Source organism: Portunus trituberculatus, chromosome 22 (assembly GCF_017591435.1).
Source record: "Portunus trituberculatus isolate SZX2019 chromosome 22, ASM1759143v1, whole genome shotgun sequence".
Taxonomy (NCBI): domain Eukaryota; kingdom Metazoa; phylum Arthropoda; class Malacostraca; order Decapoda; family Portunidae; genus Portunus; species Portunus trituberculatus.
This window is the reverse complement of record NC_059276.1, coordinates 5,646,891-5,665,433: the sequence shown is the minus strand read 5'-3', so window position 1 is coordinate 5,665,433 and position 18,543 is coordinate 5,646,891. Positions and strand designations below refer to the sequence as shown.

The following is an 18,543-nucleotide window of genomic DNA, read 5'->3' as shown; positions in this document are numbered from 1 at the left end:
TGAGGACTCTGGCCATTAATCTTCCGACCTTCATACACACTTTCCAGTATAAATAAAATCGCATGAACTTTGCCAAAACTCATGGTAAAAATGCGTTCCAGTACTGAAGGGATTATATTAAACTGTAGACGTTGGAAGTTAAAGACACAGACATTTACTTAACCCCTTGAGTACCATGAAGTGTTTCCCTATTCATTGTGCTTACGATTTAGTGATTTTATACAGCTTCAGAAACTCATGTGGGGGATTAAGATAGTGAAGATTGTGGCCATTAATCTTCTGACCTCCATAGACCCTTCCTAATGTAAACAGAATCATCTAATCGTACACAAATCTCAAGGTAAAAATGTGTCCCAGTACTGAAGGGATTAAACTGAATTGTAAGGGTGAAATTTGCAGCCATGGACATTTACTTAAGGAATAAAGTGCTTTACATTTCCTTCCCTTCTGAGACAACGCTCCACCGAGACACAAGAAGCAAGGCCACCGCTACAAACTCCACTACTAAACTCCACGCGTATCTCAAACATTCCTCCACCTCCCCCTTCCCCCGTGGCAGCCATCCCCACTCCACCGCGCCACGAGTCCCCAGCCAGTCCTCCTCCCCTGGGGCTCAGTACACCACCTCGCTTCAAATAAATGCAGAATTTTCCAAAGATGTGAATTCTGAGGACATTGCGACGTGCTAGGAGGGGGAAATGGTGGTGGTGGTGGTGGTGGTGGTGGTGGTGGTGGTGGTGAAGATATTGGAGAAAGGAATGAGGGGCAAGAAGAACAACAAAAACAATAACACGTGATGTTAATGAAAAAAAACATATTCCTTTGTTAACAATATTTATTAATTAGTTTATCTATTTTTTAATTTATTTATTTATCTATTCTTATCATGACCTCTACCTTCCATCATTCTCTTGGGTTTTTTTTATTTTCATTTCCTTTTACTACAGTTTACATTCCACACACTCTATACAACTTCATACACTAAAGCAGTCAAATCTTTCCCCAAATCATAACTTTATACACGTTCCCCATAAAATAAATGTTTTCTTTTATACACGAACCAACGTTTTCTTTCTATTCACTAACACGGTAACTACGCCAAAACAAACCCACTCAATCTTAACCCAAGTAACGACAAGAGAAGAGGACTGAGATAGAGAAGTATAAAGAAAAGATAAACTAAGTAATAAAAAAGAAAGGAGTGAAAATACGAACACGAGAGAGAGAGAGAGAGAGAGAGAGAGAGAGAGAGAGAGAGAGAGAGAGAGAGAGAGAGAGAGAGAAAGAGAAAGAGAGAGAGAAAGACACACGGTAAAAAGATAAGGAAATAAGTCACGAGGATATGGAACAAAGGAAATGGGAAAGGGGAGGAAATCACGTGAGAGAGGGGGAGAGGGAGGGTGTGACGTGGGAGGGGTAGAGGTGAAGTGTAGAGAGACAAGGAGGTAAAAGCTTAGTCATTGAAGAGTCAGCGAGAGGAGAGGAGCGAGTGAAGACTGGATAAAGCTTGACAGTGAAAGACAGTACGATTTTCTTGTTTTCTGGGAGTTTGAGGGAGGATGTTTAGGGTTTCTGGTTGATATTTCATGTGTTGTGGTGTTGTTGTGGTAGAGTTTTGAATGTTCAGGTTTGTGGTTGATGTTTGTTTTATTGCGTTGTTACGTTCACCGGTTAAACTGGTAAGATTGGCATCGGAGAGCCGGTGAACAATAATAAAAAAAAAACACTGCAGGTTCAACTGGTGAGGAAATGCAAAAGAGGGTCACTTTAAAAAGCTACTTTAATAACCCATAATGAAATTGACACATATATAACAAGAAACATGAAACACAGATATATAACATGAAACATAGGAAAATGACACATATACATATAACACAGTAATAAATACAACAATAAAGAACCCAACTTAATACCTAACAATAATCCTAATCCTATATAGAGGCAATGTGGAAAACACGGACGAGGGGAAGTGATACTTATGCGGTGTCGCAGTGGTGAAATGCTGGGTGATGGTTGATCCCACGGCAGAACCAAGAGGCGTTGTGTTCACTGGTTGAGGCTTGGATCTCAACTGCCAATCCAGAAAACCAAGAGCTGGCTCAACACTTTCGGTTGAGTCGAAAGGGGCCGCGTGAATCCAACTTCGGGACAGTAGCCGGGCTTCATGAAACGGTGACGTGGAAGGTTCACGAGACGGTGGCGTGGAAGGTTCACGAGACGGTGACGTGGAAGGGGAGGCGGAGAGGTGGCGAACGAGGTAACAAGCAGAGGAGGTGATGGTAGTAATGCATGTTACGGGCGGGCCGTAACAGCGTTGATATTGTGTTTCAAATGTTTTTTTTTATTAATATTTTTGTGTTTTTTGATGATTGATTTTGTGTTGTGTTGTGTTTTTGTGTTAGAGTTTAGTGAGTTTGTGGTTTATTTGTTTTCTTTTAGTTGATATTGTGTTTCAGATTAAATTTTGAGAGCTTAGCTATTTATTTGTTGTGTTGTTCTGTGTTTGTGTTGTGTTTGTGGTTGATATTTCGTGTGTTGTTGTGTGTTTTTGTGTTACCTTAGTGAGTTTGTGGCTTACTTGTTTTTTATTTAGTTGATAATGTGGTTGAGATTGAATTTTCGGGGGTTTTCCTAGTAATTTTTTGTGCTGTTTTCTGTTTTTTTTTTTTTTTTTTTTTTTGATAGTTGAAGTGACTCCTTACATAAATCTATACCTTACTTCACATTTTTGTATACTGTGTTGTATTTTTGCATTTATTTTCGTTAGCGTTCAGATTTTACGGTAACTTTGTAGCATTTAACCTAACCTAACATAACTTTACCTAACATAATCTTATCTTTACCTAATTTAACTTTTTCTTACCTGTTCATTAAATCTTACCTGTCTTTACCTAACCTTACCTAACATAGCGTACCATCATCTTGCACCGTCATCTGTTCTTACCTAACCTCATCTAGCATCACGTACCGTCATCTTGTAACTTCACCTTGCCCTTAATTAACCATACCTGCCTTTACTTAACCTCACTTAACATCTCGTCCCATCAGCTTGTACCGTCACCTGTCCTTAAGTAGCCATGTACCCTCACCTGAGTTCATTAACCTAAAAGGATGCACGAGCTGAGATCAAGATAAACATGAGTGGCACTTATTGATTTCCTATTGATGGGGTTGTGTATCTCATCAGTCACAAGAGTACCCTGAATAATATAATACAGAAATACAAAAGAAAATAGATATAAACGCAAGGATTTTTATTGTAGTCTCGTGTTTTCTAATCTTTAAACCTCCAATAATGAGTGTTGTTGCTTTTATTTATCTACATTATTGGCATTATAAGTATCTATGCTTTATTTAATCTTTTATAACTAATAGATAAACACGGAAATCTATCACTTTTTGGTCTATCATCTTTGCTTTAGTCTCCTCAATACTTCACTATCTAAAATATTACAAAAACTTTGTTCCCATTCTACTGTATTTTTTTTTTTTTTATACCATGTGGCTTTTCACGGGAATTTATGGGCTAAAGGGGATACTTTTTGTGGTACCTCCCATCTTAAAGCCCACCCGCTAGGAAACCGTTGCCCCGAGTGAGGAAGCCCAACCTACACTCAGACCGTGGACAGGATTCGAACCCGTGCGCTTGGAGACCACTAGGATCCCAAAGCACGCATGGTTCCACTGTACCACGAAAACCAAAGCAGTGAAAGCCGTAAGTTTATAATAGTCATACTTTTCCTTCTAAAACTACAGAGGTATTTTGTCATTATTGTTTTTAATCGCAATGACTTCAACACGTTTCCTTTTTCCTATCTCAAACGTGTGACATCCGCTACAGTTTGTCGAAAGTGGATTAGACAGAACCAGGGTGCATTAGAAAGCTGGAGAGCCATAGGAAAGTATTGAAAATATCCCTCAAGTGTTTTCTCGTCCAATCTCAAGCAATGTAAACAATCTGGGGTGTTTGAAGTGCTTGAAGATAGGATGAGGCAATATTTGAGGTGCTGTGTTGCTTTTTTCATGTCAGAGCCGAATAGAAAGGTATAAAATGTCATCAAAAGGTTCCTCGTTCAGTTTTAAGCAGGTTTTCTCGTCCAGTTTCAAGCAATGTCAACAATCTGGGGTGTTTGAAGTGCTTGAATATAGGATGAGGCAATATTTGAGGTGCTGTGTTGCTTTTTTCATATCAGAGTCGAAAGGAAAGGTAAAAAATAGCCATCAAACGTTTCCTCGTCCAATTTTAAGTAGTGTAAACAATTTGAGCGGAATATGTTTGTTTGGAGTGCTTGAGATAGGAAAAGACAATATTTGAGCTGTTTTGTTGCGGTTTTCTATTTCATATCAGACCCGAAGGGAAAAAAAGCAATGGAAAAAATGAAGAGAACATGTCAACTGTTTCCATAATCCTATTCAAAGCGTGTGTTATTGTGTGAGTGAGTTAGTGAATCAGTTTCAAGCACCAGGCAACTAAGGCCATATGGCTCTATGTCTATAAAATGAAATAAATGGTAAAGAAATTTAAGTTGGGTTACAAACTGAAGTGGTGAGGATTGATCAGGGAGAAAGTGTTATTGTGTGTTTGAACTGTTTAGGAGAGGACACTGTTTTCTTCGTATCAGTACCGAAGATAAAGTGTTATATAATTTTCACACCTCTTCCGGTCTTGCCTCAGTGTTATTATGAGTGCTATTGTGTGTTTGAACTGTTTAGGAGAGATGAAGATTGTTTTTTTTCGTATATCCTCACGCCTCACGCACTGTCAACACGCTGGAGTGAATGTTACTGATTGGTTTTCATTGATACTCTTACGTGAAGGCTGCGGGCACATGATATGGCTGTTCTTGGCTTCATTATTCATCACTGCTTATTAACTTCCACCACAGTAAAAGTAAACAAAAGGAAAGACAAATAAAGATACAAAGGCGATTTCTAACAGTCCAAAACAGCCTAAAAGAAAGGATAAATTTTAAAGACTTTTTAATTAATACTGACTCTAGGACTATCTCTGACTTCTGACGGTGTGGTGGCAATCCCTCACCCCAGCACACACTAACACTGGGATATCCTGTTTCTTCTTTGGACGTTTCCCAGGCTTCCCAGTGTGGTGAAAGAACAGGAATTTTTACATCACTGAGAAAAAAAAAATACAATGGAAAGTGATTACTCATTCCAGTGACCTCTGATAACAGACCTCATCATTTGAGATACTAGTCTATTAATGTTTATCTTGACTTTGAGTAAAAAAAAAACGAGGCAGGTTTGGTGAGGTGGCAATGTTATCATCTATCTAAATTCATGATCTTGTTTTTTCTTCAGTTTTACGTCCTGTTACCACGGTGAGTCACGAAAAGCAATGGGTTTTAATGAGGGATTGCTAGAGGACCGACTAACGAACCTATCCAAACCTAATCTAATCCAACCTAACGTATCCTATCCTACCCTGTCCTAACTTAACATACTTTAACCTAACCTAACCTAACCTAATCTAACCTTCCCTTTCCTTGCCTACCCTACCCTACCCTACCCTACCTAACCTAACTTAATTTAACCTTTAACTAAACCCAACCAAACCAATCCCAACCCTTAAACCATGATAGCGCGGTCCCTCAGTACCACGGTGACCACTTCCTTGGTAAGGCTCTTGAAATAATCTTACGTCATTGTTGAGTCTTCGTGTTGTCACTGCGATAATGGATCACTTGGCGATACTGACAACAATGTATGAGAGCTTTACTAGTGTCTATACGGTGAGAATTAGTGGCGTGGCATTTTTCTATAAGATTTTTACCACGAGTTTTGTTGCTCTATAAGTTACAAGGTTAATGTCACTACTTTTTATCTAAGAAGAGATATGAAAAAAAATAAAGAACTAGACATGTGAAAATTAACAAGAACTAAAAAACACGGCATTACAAAAAAAAATAAATAAAAAATAAAAGATTACCAGCAACGGTGAGGCAGATACCCAGAACTCTCCAATTTGTTGTTGTCACTGCAAGTCATAATCTCACCGGTTGCCGTGGGAGGTTTATCACAGAGCAGTATCTTATCTGATGAAACGTGGCGAGTGTGACCGAGAGAGAGGACACATGCACTCCCACACGCCACACCTGCATACACACCGGAAATGAGGCGCCTACACACACCCACACAGTCACACACACACACACACACACACACACACACACACACATACACACACACACACACACACACACACACACACACACACACACACACACACACACACACACACACACACACACCACAGCATCTCCTAATGTTTGTCCAAAGAACGTCTTCAGCTGTTATGCGTCCGAACAATAACATTTAAACCAAGCGAGCACGAAGCGGATGTTTGGTGAACGATAAGAGAAACAAATGAAAGAGAAGAACAAAAATATAACCTCTCTCTCTCTCTCTCTCTCTCTCTCTCTCTCTCTCTCTCTCTCTCATCTCAACACCACGTGGAAAATTACCTGAGCCTGATTGAGTTTCAGCTTGTGTTGATTTTGTTCATTGGGTTTGTTATTGCTTAGTTGAGAAGTTTGTGTTGTTAAGGAGTCATAGCTGGTGATTGTTATGAGTGTTTATTGATGTCGTGGCGAAATGTTAAGCTAAGAATTTAAGTTTAACCGCTTTAGTACATGAACGCATTTCTACCTTGAGTTTTGGGTATGATTAGACGATTTTTTTTGTCAATAGGAAGGTTCTATGAAGGTCAGAAGATTCATGGCCACAGTCTTCACTATCTTAATCCCTTCATAAGTTTCTGAAGCTGTATAAAATCACCATATGGTAACCAGAATGGATAGGAAAAACATTATGGCCCTAAAAGAGTAAAGTTCAAATTTGGTGGTTATAATTGATCTAGTGGCTACAGATGATATGTGCTCGTTTAGTTAGAATAGACAGTTATGACTGAGTTGCGCTAGTGTCTTTAATTAATGCACGGGAAGTTTCGGAAGGTTTTCAAAGGAGAATTCTGATCGGTGAGTGAAGGGTCAAGAGGTTACAATCGATGCTTCAGAAGTTAACGAGGAATTCCGAGCCACATTTCATGATTTCAGAGGAGTTATAATCAGTTTCAGAAGTCAAGTTTAGCTGTAACACACCGTTCAGAATTGTAACAATGAAGCTTCAGTTTCAGAAACAATTTGAAGAAAATGTCAAAAATTAAGAGAAAATATAGTTAAAAGTTAGTTTAATTAATATAAAAATAATAAAACATAGATAGTCACAGTCAATAAAAGAAAGCTAGTAACCCTTTCCCTACTTTTTTTTAATAGGTGATTCACTTATAAAGCAAAACAATTCTAGACTTCTCGTTTTCTAACACTTTACACCTTGAAAACCACAAGCTCTGCATGACTAAACATTTATCCTCCCCTTGCCCACCTGCCTAATTACCATCACCACACTTGTAAGCAAACAAACACCAGTCACACCTGCTTCACGCCACACCTTGACCGTAAGACAGTGAAGGACAGTGATAGTGAAAGTAAGATCAAAGAGTTTTCCTATAATGCCTTCAGTGTTTTTGATAAGTGTCACCTTCACTCCTTTATAGTGAGTGAGAGTAGTGTGAAGTGAGGAAGTGCAAATTTCAATAATGCTTTCAGTCCATGAGATAACACGGCACTTTATCACCAACAGAGGCAAGAAACTCGTCACTGCTCGATATCTGAACCTTGCCCCAGCTGCATCTCCACATCCACATGCTCCACTCAACCACACCATCACCACACCGTCACCACACCCACCACTGTACCTCCTCCTCCTACCTATAGCCTCCTCCTACCCTGTACTCCCCTCAGCCACCAGCTATCATAACCCAGCCGCTCCTCAGTTCGTTCTCCATCGCTCACTGGTTCACACCCCTCAGCTCCTCGTTCTTAGGTCCCTGGTGAGTGTGTGTGTGTGTGTATGGCAGTGGTGGTGGTGGTTGTGAGTGATGCTTTCAATATACAAGGGCGAAATGACATGTACACACGCACGTACACGCAATGACATCACTTTCACCGTAATCATTAATAGGGGAATGATGATAATGAAGCAATGGAAATTTTAAAAGGAAATGTATGTTAAAGTAATTATCCTTCTTAGCAGCAGAAATTAAGCTTATGTAATTTCGTAGTTGCAATTTTCAATAGTTATTTATAATTACTTAATAATGGTGGTGATGGTAATAATAATAATAATAGTAATAATAATAATAATAATAATAATGATAAAGAAATGATAGTATAAAAATAGTAAAAATGGCTAACAATAAGTGAAAATATAAACGTGATAGTAATAACGACATTATAGGAACAGTTAAATGAGTGAACACAGCGCAAAATAGTGACAATTATTCTGATAGTGTCAGTATGGCAGTGAAAATGACAAATGTAGCAACTGAGCGTGGATTTCACAACACGAGGCGACATCAGTGACAAAAGTGACAACAAACCACCACAGCAAACATTGACGAAAACATTATGAGTAACTTACAAACACACTGAGAATGTTTACAAGCAATTGATGACTCAGGGGAAGACTAACATAACGTTCTAGTAATGAGAGGCACGTTAGACCAGGTACGTTGGATGGCATAGACGAGGGATGTGTGATTCAGCGTGATATGAAATGCACACTGTAATTATGAAGTGAACTGTTATTAAAATGGCAAGGATAAAGTGTGAAGTCTTGAAAGGTGTGTGTGTGTGTGTGTGTGTGTGTGTGTGTTTCACTGTTTGATCTGTTGCAGTCTCTTGACAAGACAGCCAGACGTTACCCTACGGAACGAGCTAAGAGCTCATTATTTCCGATCTTCGGATAGGCCTGAGACCAGGCACACACCACACACCGGGACAACAAGGTCACAGCTCCTCGATTTACATCCCGTACCTACTCACTGCTAGGTGAACAGGGGCTACACGTGAAAGGAGACACACCCAAATATCTCCACCCGGCCGGGGAATCGAACCCCGGTCCTCTGGCTTGTGAAGCCAGCGCTCTAACCACTGAGCTACCGTGTGTGTGTGTGTGTGTGTGTGTGTGTGTGTGTGTGTGTGTGTGTGTGTGTGTTATTCAACTGATGCGAAATCGTAAAAACAACGATAGGTGAAGTATTACATTGTGACGGTTGGACTTTGGAAGGTACCCAGGAAAATTCAGATAAAAGAGTCTCCCTCAGCGTGTTAAGTAAAAGAAAACGGAATGCGGAATGAGTACAAGTCTGTGGGTCGTACTCTGAACTTTTCCTGCCCGAACCGCCACTACATGGACCGTGCTGCCGGTTTACAAGGGTGATTTTACGGTCCAAGTGACAGATTAACAAGATTTCCACATCATTAACAGGATAAACACACTTGATAACTCGGCTAATCATCTTTATAGCGTTCGAAAATTATTGCAGTGAGTTTTAACCCCTTCAGTACCAATTTCGGTCTTCATGTTCATTCTGGTTACTATTTGGTGATTTCATACAGCTTCAGAAACTTACGTGAGGATTCAAATAGTGAGGACTTCCATAGACCCTTCCTAATGTAAATACAATAGTCTAATCGAACCCAAAACTCAGGTAAAAATGCGTCTCAGTACTGAAGGGGTTGAGGGTTTTCGTAAAGTCTTAGTGACAGGAGTACAAGATTTCTACATTATCAAGAGGAAAAGCACTCTTGTGAAACCTTTTAATCATATCAGTGGCCTTTGAAAAACAGTCGTGGTTAATTAGCAGGAGTTTTTAAGCGTGTTTTTACAGTTCTAGTGATAGATTAAGATTAGCAAGATTTCTTCATTATGAACAAAGGAAGCCCTCTTGTGAATCCGATTAATTATCTAGGTAGCTGTTATAAAATAGTCATGATTAAGTGACACGAATAAAAAGCACAACGTTTCCAAATACTGAACCTTACAAGTACAGAAGGCCTCGCGAGTACACATGTCCTCGCTGCCTCTCCACCACCTTTATATGCCTCGTCCTGAGTGAAGATAAGGATAATGAACGTACTTATGGGAAGCGTGTACACCTTTCTCTCACTGCTGATAGCGACCACTACAAAGAGAAGCCAAGTCACGTTTTATTTTTCAGTTTGGTGTTTAAGGTTTCTTGTGGTGATTTGGGAATGTTTTGTGAGTGGAATAAAGTTTTTTTGAGGGAATATATGTGTTTTGGAGTGGTCTGGGAGTGTTTGGATGAGTTTGAGGATTTGTGGGGTGTATTGGGGTGTTTTGAGGTGTTTTGAGGTCTTATAGGGTGTTTTGGTAGTGTTTTGGGTGTTTCAGGGTGATATGGGTGTTTTGTGGATGTGTCTTGGGGAGTTTTGAGGCTATTCTCACACTAAAGGTTTCTTTTAAGGCTGTAAGAGATTATTATTTATGTTCTTGAAAGTGCTATGTTATTAGTGATAGTGTTAATCTACTAATAAAATCATAAACACTCGTAAATACTCCTGTCCTCTTTTTTTTCACGTGACTATGCAGAGTTCGTGTTAGTGTCATTAAAATCATGGACACATCCTTAAAAGTTACACGTATTATATTCCAATAATAGTTCGTGTTAAACTCCCTGGACACATCCCTTACTTTGCACGATTTGTAAAGCTATCACTGAACACTTGACTACTCCCTATCGAAAAAGAGATAAAGAATCGTATTGCCAAATGTTTCACTGTCTTATCTCTACGTATCCAAAAGCTCTGGTGGATGTTATTAACCCTTTCACTTAAATGCAAGACAGTTATCACCATCAATACAATGTAGGAAATGTTTATATACACCTCTAAAAAAACGCTATGGGTGAAAAAAAGGAGATTCTTGTAATTTCTGCCTAATTTAACCCCTTCAGTACTAGGGCTTTTCATATTTATTTTGCTTACTACTAGGCGATATTTTACAGCTTCAGAAATATAAGTTGGGATTAAAATAGTGAAGACTGGCCATTAATCTTCTGACCTCCATAGACTCTTCCTAATGTCAATAAAATCGTTTAATCGTACCCAAACTCAAGATAAAAATGCGTCCCAGTACTGAAGAGGTTAAAGATTCTGAGTTTCGTAGTGACCATCGATACAGTTTGAACTTTAGACGGTCACTACAGAGCTCAGAATTTTACAAGGACTGGCAAAAGAAATTAATACAAAGTAAAGATGTTTGAGAGTGATTGGCAATTAGTGAAAGGTGTATCACGTGACGGAAAGTATCATAATAAGTGGGAGGTCAACACTCACTAGCGAGAGAAAGAACAAGAGAACCTGATTAATCCTTGACCTTTAAAACCATGATAGGAGAAAGCGGTGAACAATATAATCCTTGGCAGTCTGGTTTCGGGTTATCTCTAGATTGAGGTTCCGCGTGGCAGGGAGCTAATCTTGGTACTTAGCGTGTAGTGTGGCTGCGATGGAGATGCCCAGAATGTAGGTCATAAACAAGTGATTTCAGCAGAGTAAGATTGTTCCTGGAGCAGTTTTCGGGGGAAGCATTACTGGTTACCCCCACGACATTACCGCAGTAACGTAACGCACACTTCTATACCTGCCCTGTAAAGACAACTCTCTTTCTTCACGCAAAACTACATGCACCAATACATTCTTCACTCAAAATTTAGAATATAAAAAGACTCCTACCAGCCAAGGAGTCCCCTCTCACTTTCCTTTGTTTAGGGACCGGCACCTCAATCGACCTTTTTTTTTTTTTGTCATTTAGTTGCCCTTGACCGATTACCCATCTTACATAAAAAAATAATAATAATAGTAATAATGTAAATAATAATAATCGCCAGCCAGGACCAGAAGTAAACAGATCACACAGCACACAGCACAGCACACAGGCGGCACTGCAGTACATAACACCTTACTCTCCCCTTACTCTTCCTTCAGCAGTGAGTGAGAGCCAGCACCATGAGTAAGACCAAGCTCCTCAGCGGTCACAAGGTGGTGCCACTCACGCAGGAGGAGCAGAAGGAGATCACGGATTCTGGCGTGGTGTTTCCGTGTGCCATGGTGCGCCTACAGCCTGACGGGTGGCTTTTACCTGATCCCATGGCCGCCAAGTACTGCGACACGGTGTACAACTTTAAGGTGAGTGAGAAGTGCAGGTATCATTATAGTCTGTCTACTCTAAAATGACTCCTGAATTGAGAACTGTAGCTTATTGATAACGTGATTGATTTGATGTGAATAATACTTGTTTTCTGTTGACTAACGCACTTATTACAAGGACAGCTCACGATTGTCCTCAAGATCTGACAACCACGCATTCCCTGAGAAACTACTGAGACTGAGAGCCAGGAGCCACTTTACAGTAGACAAACTGTAGTGTCATTGAAGCGTACTGCTCTCATTGCAGCTGTTATATTAGTCCCATATTTAAAACTAGCAGCAGACAGTGTAACAGATGCGCCAATTACTGTCCCTTGTAGTGCTGTAACTAACCCCTCCTCATCACCCCAGCCCCCTCCACCAGGCAGTAGTATGCACCCCATCCCTCATCCCTACCTCAATATAACACCACTGTGCCAAGCCTGCCACCTGCCGCCATAACACCCACGTCAGTTAGTGTCACGTAGAATGTTATAACCCTCTCGTTTACAGTTAGGCTTAGCACCAGTGAGCGCCGCCGCCCTCAGCACTGCCTCAATATAACATTATTTGCCCTACTTTATGAGATGCCCTTCACCAATGCTCGCCGCCGCACTTCATCATCCCCTTCTCCATCCTCCTACAATACACGCGACACTGCCACGTTTATGACTCCTTCCTACCCTCACCTTCTCTCCCCAGCTGCTCCCAATGTTACCCCCTTCTCTCCCTTCACACAGTTCCGCCCAGATGACTTAATAGTGATGTCGTATCCGAAGTCTGGAACCACGTGGATGCAGGAGATTCTGTGGACCATGGTACACAATCCGGACCTGGACCACCCTGAGACCAGCAAGCCCATTTTAGATCGCTCGCCGGATATCTCGTGAGTAATCCGAACACGCCCTTAGATATCAAACTGTTATCTAATTGTTTCCGTTCCATTTTTCTTAACTAGTCTTCTACAACTTTCACTCGTTTCATTTAGTACTAGAAACTTTCACTTCTATTAATCAATCTTTCAAATGTTTTCCTTCGTGAGTGGATCCGAACTCGTAATCGAACTTTTATTTGAATTATTTCGTTCCATTTTTTTCTTAACCAATTTTCTACAACTTCCACTTCTTTCAGCTAGTACTTCTTTTCTTCCATCAATTAATCTTTCAAATGTTTTCTTCAAGAGTGAATCCGAACATGCACTCACATCGAACTGTTATTCAAATTATTCCGTTCCATTTTTTTTTCTTAACCAATATTCTACAACTTCCACTTCTTTCAGTTAGTACTATTTTTTATCTCCTATCAGTTCATCTTTCAAATGTTTTTCTTCGTGAGTGGATCCGAACATGCATTCATATATCAAACTGTTATTTAAATTATTCCGTTTCATTTTTTTCTTAACCAGAATTCTACTACTTTCACTTTTTTCTCCTCTCAATCAGTCTTGCAAACATATTCCATTCTAGTTATTCTTCGTAATCTTGCAGTCTTTCCAGTTAATACTACAATCCTATTTCATTCAGTCACTCCTTAAAAAGTTATGTTTCCAGTCATTCTTTCTAAACCTTCGTATTTTTCCAGTCAGTCCATCAAACAGTCTCTTTAAACATTATTATTTCTAGTTATCATTCTTAAACCAAATTTTGTGGTCTTTCCAGTTCATATTCTTTCCAGCCATTCTTTCTAAACCTTTGTATCTTTCTAGTCAGTCCATCAAACATTCCATAATCTTTCTAAACCTCATTATTTCACTTATCCTTCCAAAACACTCTTCCCAGCCACCCACGAGTCTTCTAACCTTCCATCTTTCCAGCCAGACCGCTAAACCTTCCATAATCCTTCCAGTAAAGCATTGGAACCTAAAAACATGACAAAAAAATGTAAAAACCCCTTTCCAGATTCGACTTCATTTTCGATACCCCAGTGGCTCAGTTCCTTAAGTTCGAGGCGTTCCGGAAATGGTTCGCTGAGGTGTGTCCGGATCGGCGCACGGAGGACGGGATCATGCTGCAAATCACTGAACTCATGTCCGGACGGCGAATTATTAAGAGCCATCTGCCACTGTCTCTTATGTCGCCTGATTTCCTCGACAAGGCAAAGGTGAGATACCCAAATACTGTCACAATGCTCCGTCCCTTCACTTACCACAATGAATGACCTAACGCTTGCTTTTCATATACAAGGGAATTGGTCAAGGGGAACAAAAAAAGGGGAAAAGGAAAACTAAAAAAGACTATGAATGATCTCTTTTAATGCTTATATACAAGAGAATTTATCAAGGGAGACAAAAAAAACGGAATATTCAAATAAAAAATACGTATCGCTATGAATAACATGTCTTTTTACACATAAGGAGGAAAAAAAAGGGGAAAAAGTAAAAAAAAAAATATCAATGAATGAACTAGCTCTTACCTTTTTATATACAAGTGGAATTGGTCAAAGGAAATTAAATAAATCGGCCAAATAAAAAGGAATAATCTTAAAAAAGGGTCTTGTTATCATGCTATAGGGAGGTATGGGTGGGGAGAAAACCTTATTCCTTGTCTATCATGCTTTGTATACTCTCTCTTACCTGTCTTTCTTATATGATACCTGAGTAGTGTCCCTCATCTCCACCTTACCTGTCTCACCTGATACTAATAACACTGATGACTGAACACGGCGATTTACCTATCACTGTATCTCACCTGTCTCTCTTAATTACTTATGACACCTGTGCTTTAACTGTCTCTCACCTGCTTTTCTGATACCTTACGACACCTGAGATTTACCTGTCTGTCATTTACCTTTCCTGGTTGCTTATGGCACCTGATATTTACCTGTCTATCTTTCCTGATACTTTGTGGTACTTGAGATTTACCTGTCCTGATCTACCTTTCCTGATATCTAACGACACTTTGAGATTTACCAGTCCTGATCTACCTTTCCTGATACCTTGTGATACCTGAAATTTACCTGTTTTGATCTACCTTTCCTGATTACACATGACACCTGAGATTTACCTGTCTACCTTTCCTGATACCTTGTGATACTTGAGATTTACCTGTCCTGATCTACCTTTCCTGACTACTTATGACACCTGATATTTACTTGCTTACCTCTCCTGATACTTTGACACCTGAGATTTACCTGTCCTGATTTAACGTTCCTAATTACTTGTGTTCTTTTGCTTTATTACCTCTCGTCTGTCTTTCCCGATATTACACCTGTACTTTATGTTTCTGTCATTTGCCTTTCCTGATTACTTATGACACCTGTGTTTTGTTTATCTCCCTCACCTGGTGTCCTCTACAGGTGGTGTATATGGTAAGGAACCCTAAGGACGTAATTGTCTCCTACTTCAACATGTTGAAGAAAATTAACGTGGGTGAATTCTCTTCTGCATTCGAGTCATTCACCAGAAGCTTCATGCAGGATAACCGTGAGTGTGGTTATAGTAGTAGTAGTAGTAGTGTGTGTGTGTGTGTGTGTGTGTGTGTGTGTGTGTGTGTAGGGATTGCTATATGTATGACTATTGCTTTGCTGTACCTCCCCTTAAGTTCTCATGCATTTAATCTCTTCATTATCAGGACGCGTTTTCATATTCTTTCTGGTTATTATTTAGTGATCTTATGCAGCTTCAAAAAGTTACATGGGGATTAAAATAGTAAAGACTCTGGCCATTAATAATCTTTTGATCTCCATAGACCCTTCTAATGCAAATAAGACTGTCTAATCATACCCAGGTAAAAATTCGTCTCAGTATTGAAGGGGTAAAAACAAATCTAACAAAAATAAAGCTTTGATAAGGTTACATTTGCACCTTTCCTTGCTCTGAAGTACTCAAATAACAATAGAGCTTCGATTAGGTTAGGTTAAAGCTCCCCTGGTGTCTTCAAGTAATAGTAATGGGAGAAGAAATGGTTGAATATGGTTAGTAATGTAATGTGGTTCCCATTAGTTAGGTTAGGTTACGTTAGGTGAGGTTACGTTAGGTTAGGTTTTGTTAGGTTACGTTAGGTGAGGTGAGATGAGATGAGATGAAATTAGGTAAGGTTAGGTGAAGTTAGGTGAGATTAGATAAGATTAGGTGAAGTTATATGAGATTAGGTAAGATTAGGTGAAGTTAGATGAGATTAGGGATGTTCAAACTCCCGTCGTGTCTTTATGTAATGGTAACGTGAGAAGAAAAGGTTAAATATGGTCAGTGGTACGTTTTGGTTCCCTTCAGTTATCTTTGGCCCGTACTGGCGTCACGTGCAGGAGGCGTGGGAGCAGCGGGAACACCCTAACCTACGCTTTGTCTTCTACGAGGACCTCAAGGCGGACACCATGACGCACCTTCAACGCCTCAATGACTTCACCGGGGCAAATCTCACCCAGAGCCAGTTGGACACGGTGAGTTTCCATGCGTTGTCTGTCTCTCGCTGTCTCTCCTTCCCTCTATCAATTCATCCAACTGTTTTATCTTTACTACGTGTATTTTTTTCTTGATCAGGTTATAAGAGATATGGATGTATGTATGTTTGCATTATATAGATCACATTATATTCCTGTCATGTGTAGACCTGATGTTCTCTTTCTGCACTCTTAAAACCCATACACTATATCCTGTATTCCTTCACACGAGTCCACACTGGAAAGAGCGAGCGGCGGTAAGGTATTTCAGTGGTTGGCAATAATGAAGAATTTACTTTATGCATTCCTCCGTCGTTGCCTCAAGTAATGGTCTGGCCAGGCGGGCGGGGCGCAACGGAAACACCTACTTGTGAATGAGTTCCGGCCAATTTTCCACCGATTTTCAGGCTGCAGAGAGGAAATCCAGGCGTAGTGAAGGTCTCTTATGATTAGTTAGCTGCGATTGTGATTGTATGCATTGTTTAATCAGTTTTAGAATGTGCGCTGTGGATTAGTCGGTAGCGAGTCAGCCCGTGTTCAGAAACGTTTAGTCTCTCTCCATGGCTATTTTCAAAGGCCACAGAGATGCTTAGTCGGATTCTCAAGAGTGTTTCCACTGTATGAAGAGGATTGCAAAAGTGGGTTCCTTGCCTCCTACTTTCCTACAGTCTTGAGCGAAGCAGGATTTTGCCTTTGTGATTGTGCTCTGTGTGTGTGTGTGTGTGTGTGTGTGTGTGTGTGTGTGTGTGTGTGTGTGTGTGTTCAGTCAGGCACCTCCTCCCAGTCTCCCCGCCACGGTCATCGCCAGTCGTGCAGAAATCACTAGGGGGACTAAATTAACATCACTCAACTTTTGTTTTCAACTTTTTCGTTTGTGATTAATTCCCGAATTATCTTTATATAACTCGACAATTTTTCTCTCTCTCTCTCTCTCTCTCTCTCTCTCTCTCTCTCTCTCTCTCTCTCTCTCTCTCTCTCTCTCTCTCTCTCTCTCTCTCTCTCTCTCTCTCTCTCTCTCGTCTCTCTCTCTCTCTCAGGTGGCGCGTCACACCTCTTTCAGCAGCATGAAGGGAAGAGGAGAGCCAATGAAAGATGGACTGTTCACCAACTTCTTCAGGAAAGGTGTGTGTGTGTGTGTGTGTGTGTGTGTGTGTGTTTAGGTGGGTGGGTGTGTGTGTGTGGGTGTAGGTGTGTGTGTGGGTGTGTGGGTGTACCTATGTCAGTTATATGTGTGTGTGTATATAAATTTCAGTCATTTAACTTAACCTAACCAAACCAAAACTGAACTAAACTAATGTAACTTAACCTAATCCATCTAATCCTCCTTTTCTTCCTCCTCCTCCTCCTCCTCCTCCTCCTCCTCCTCCTCCTCCTCCTCCTCCTCCTCCTCCTCCTCCTCTTCTTTCTTTGCAGGTACATCTGGCGGGTGGAAGAGTTACTTCACCCCGGAGCTGGAGCAGGAGATGGATGATTGGATAGAGAAACACACAACAAAGAACGGGATGAATTTCAAGATGTATTGACGTTGGATTCACTCTCGTCTTTAGGTAGATTCACACTTTCCTTCCCAGATTCGTAACTTCAACTCTTCCACACCTTGACAACTTCTACTTCTGCTTCTGTTTCTTCATCTGTGTTTGTCTCTCACTCAGGAACTGAGGAAAGGAAGAACGCAGGGAAATATACTAAAATGTTACCATACTTTCATGATTACTGTCTTCCTCAACTCTTTCATCTCTTTACTTGTCCATCTCCTCACCTTGGAAGCAGCTGAAGCGAGAAACACCACGCAGAATAAGAGGAAATGTGTGATAGCTTAAACTCTATCCTATTTTCATTATCTCTCTGTCTACCTCCAAGCAGCGTGATTTCAACGTCCTCAATCCACTGTGATTAATGAAGCCAATTTTGTGTGCCCTCGTACTGCTGTTTTCTTGTGTATTTGTGGTAATGTTGAGATGAGGTGGTGGTTGTGGCCTCAAAGCATAACCTGCCCAGATAATTGTTATATATGTGTTGGTAATAAATTCACTCTTATCAGATGTGTATTGGTGTGTCTCATTGGCCTCGAGTTACTGAGTGGTTTGAGTTGAGT

The 18,543-nt window shown here is 40.3% G+C and overlaps 1 protein-coding gene across 3 annotated transcripts; it reads left to right on the top strand.

The window, feature by feature from the left end:
* The first annotated feature begins 1,441 nt into the window (after positions 1-1,441).
* On the top strand, positions 1,442-18,496 carry LOC123507504 (sulfotransferase 1E1-like). 3 transcript variants are annotated; one of them, XM_045260415.1, is made up of 8 exons: positions 1,442-1,523; positions 11,871-12,071; positions 12,812-12,957; positions 13,970-14,171; positions 15,366-15,492; positions 16,282-16,448; positions 17,486-17,570; positions 17,862-18,496. In XM_045260415.1, the coding sequence occupies exons 2-8, from the start codon at positions 11,892-11,894 to the stop codon at positions 17,969-17,971; spliced, it is 1,017 nt and encodes a 338-aa protein (XP_045116350.1). In that variant the 5' UTR covers positions 1,442-1,523; positions 11,871-11,891; the 3' UTR covers positions 17,972-18,496. The 3 variants fall into 3 exon arrangements, with proteins under 3 accessions (XP_045116350.1, XP_045116351.1, XP_045116349.1); XM_045260416.1 differs by lacking the exon at positions 1,442-1,523 and adding an exon at positions 7,715-7,912 and having other exon boundaries at positions 11,874-12,071; XM_045260414.1 differs by lacking the exon at positions 1,442-1,523 and adding an exon at positions 7,718-7,912.
* Positions 18,497-18,543: the final 47 nt, after the last annotated feature.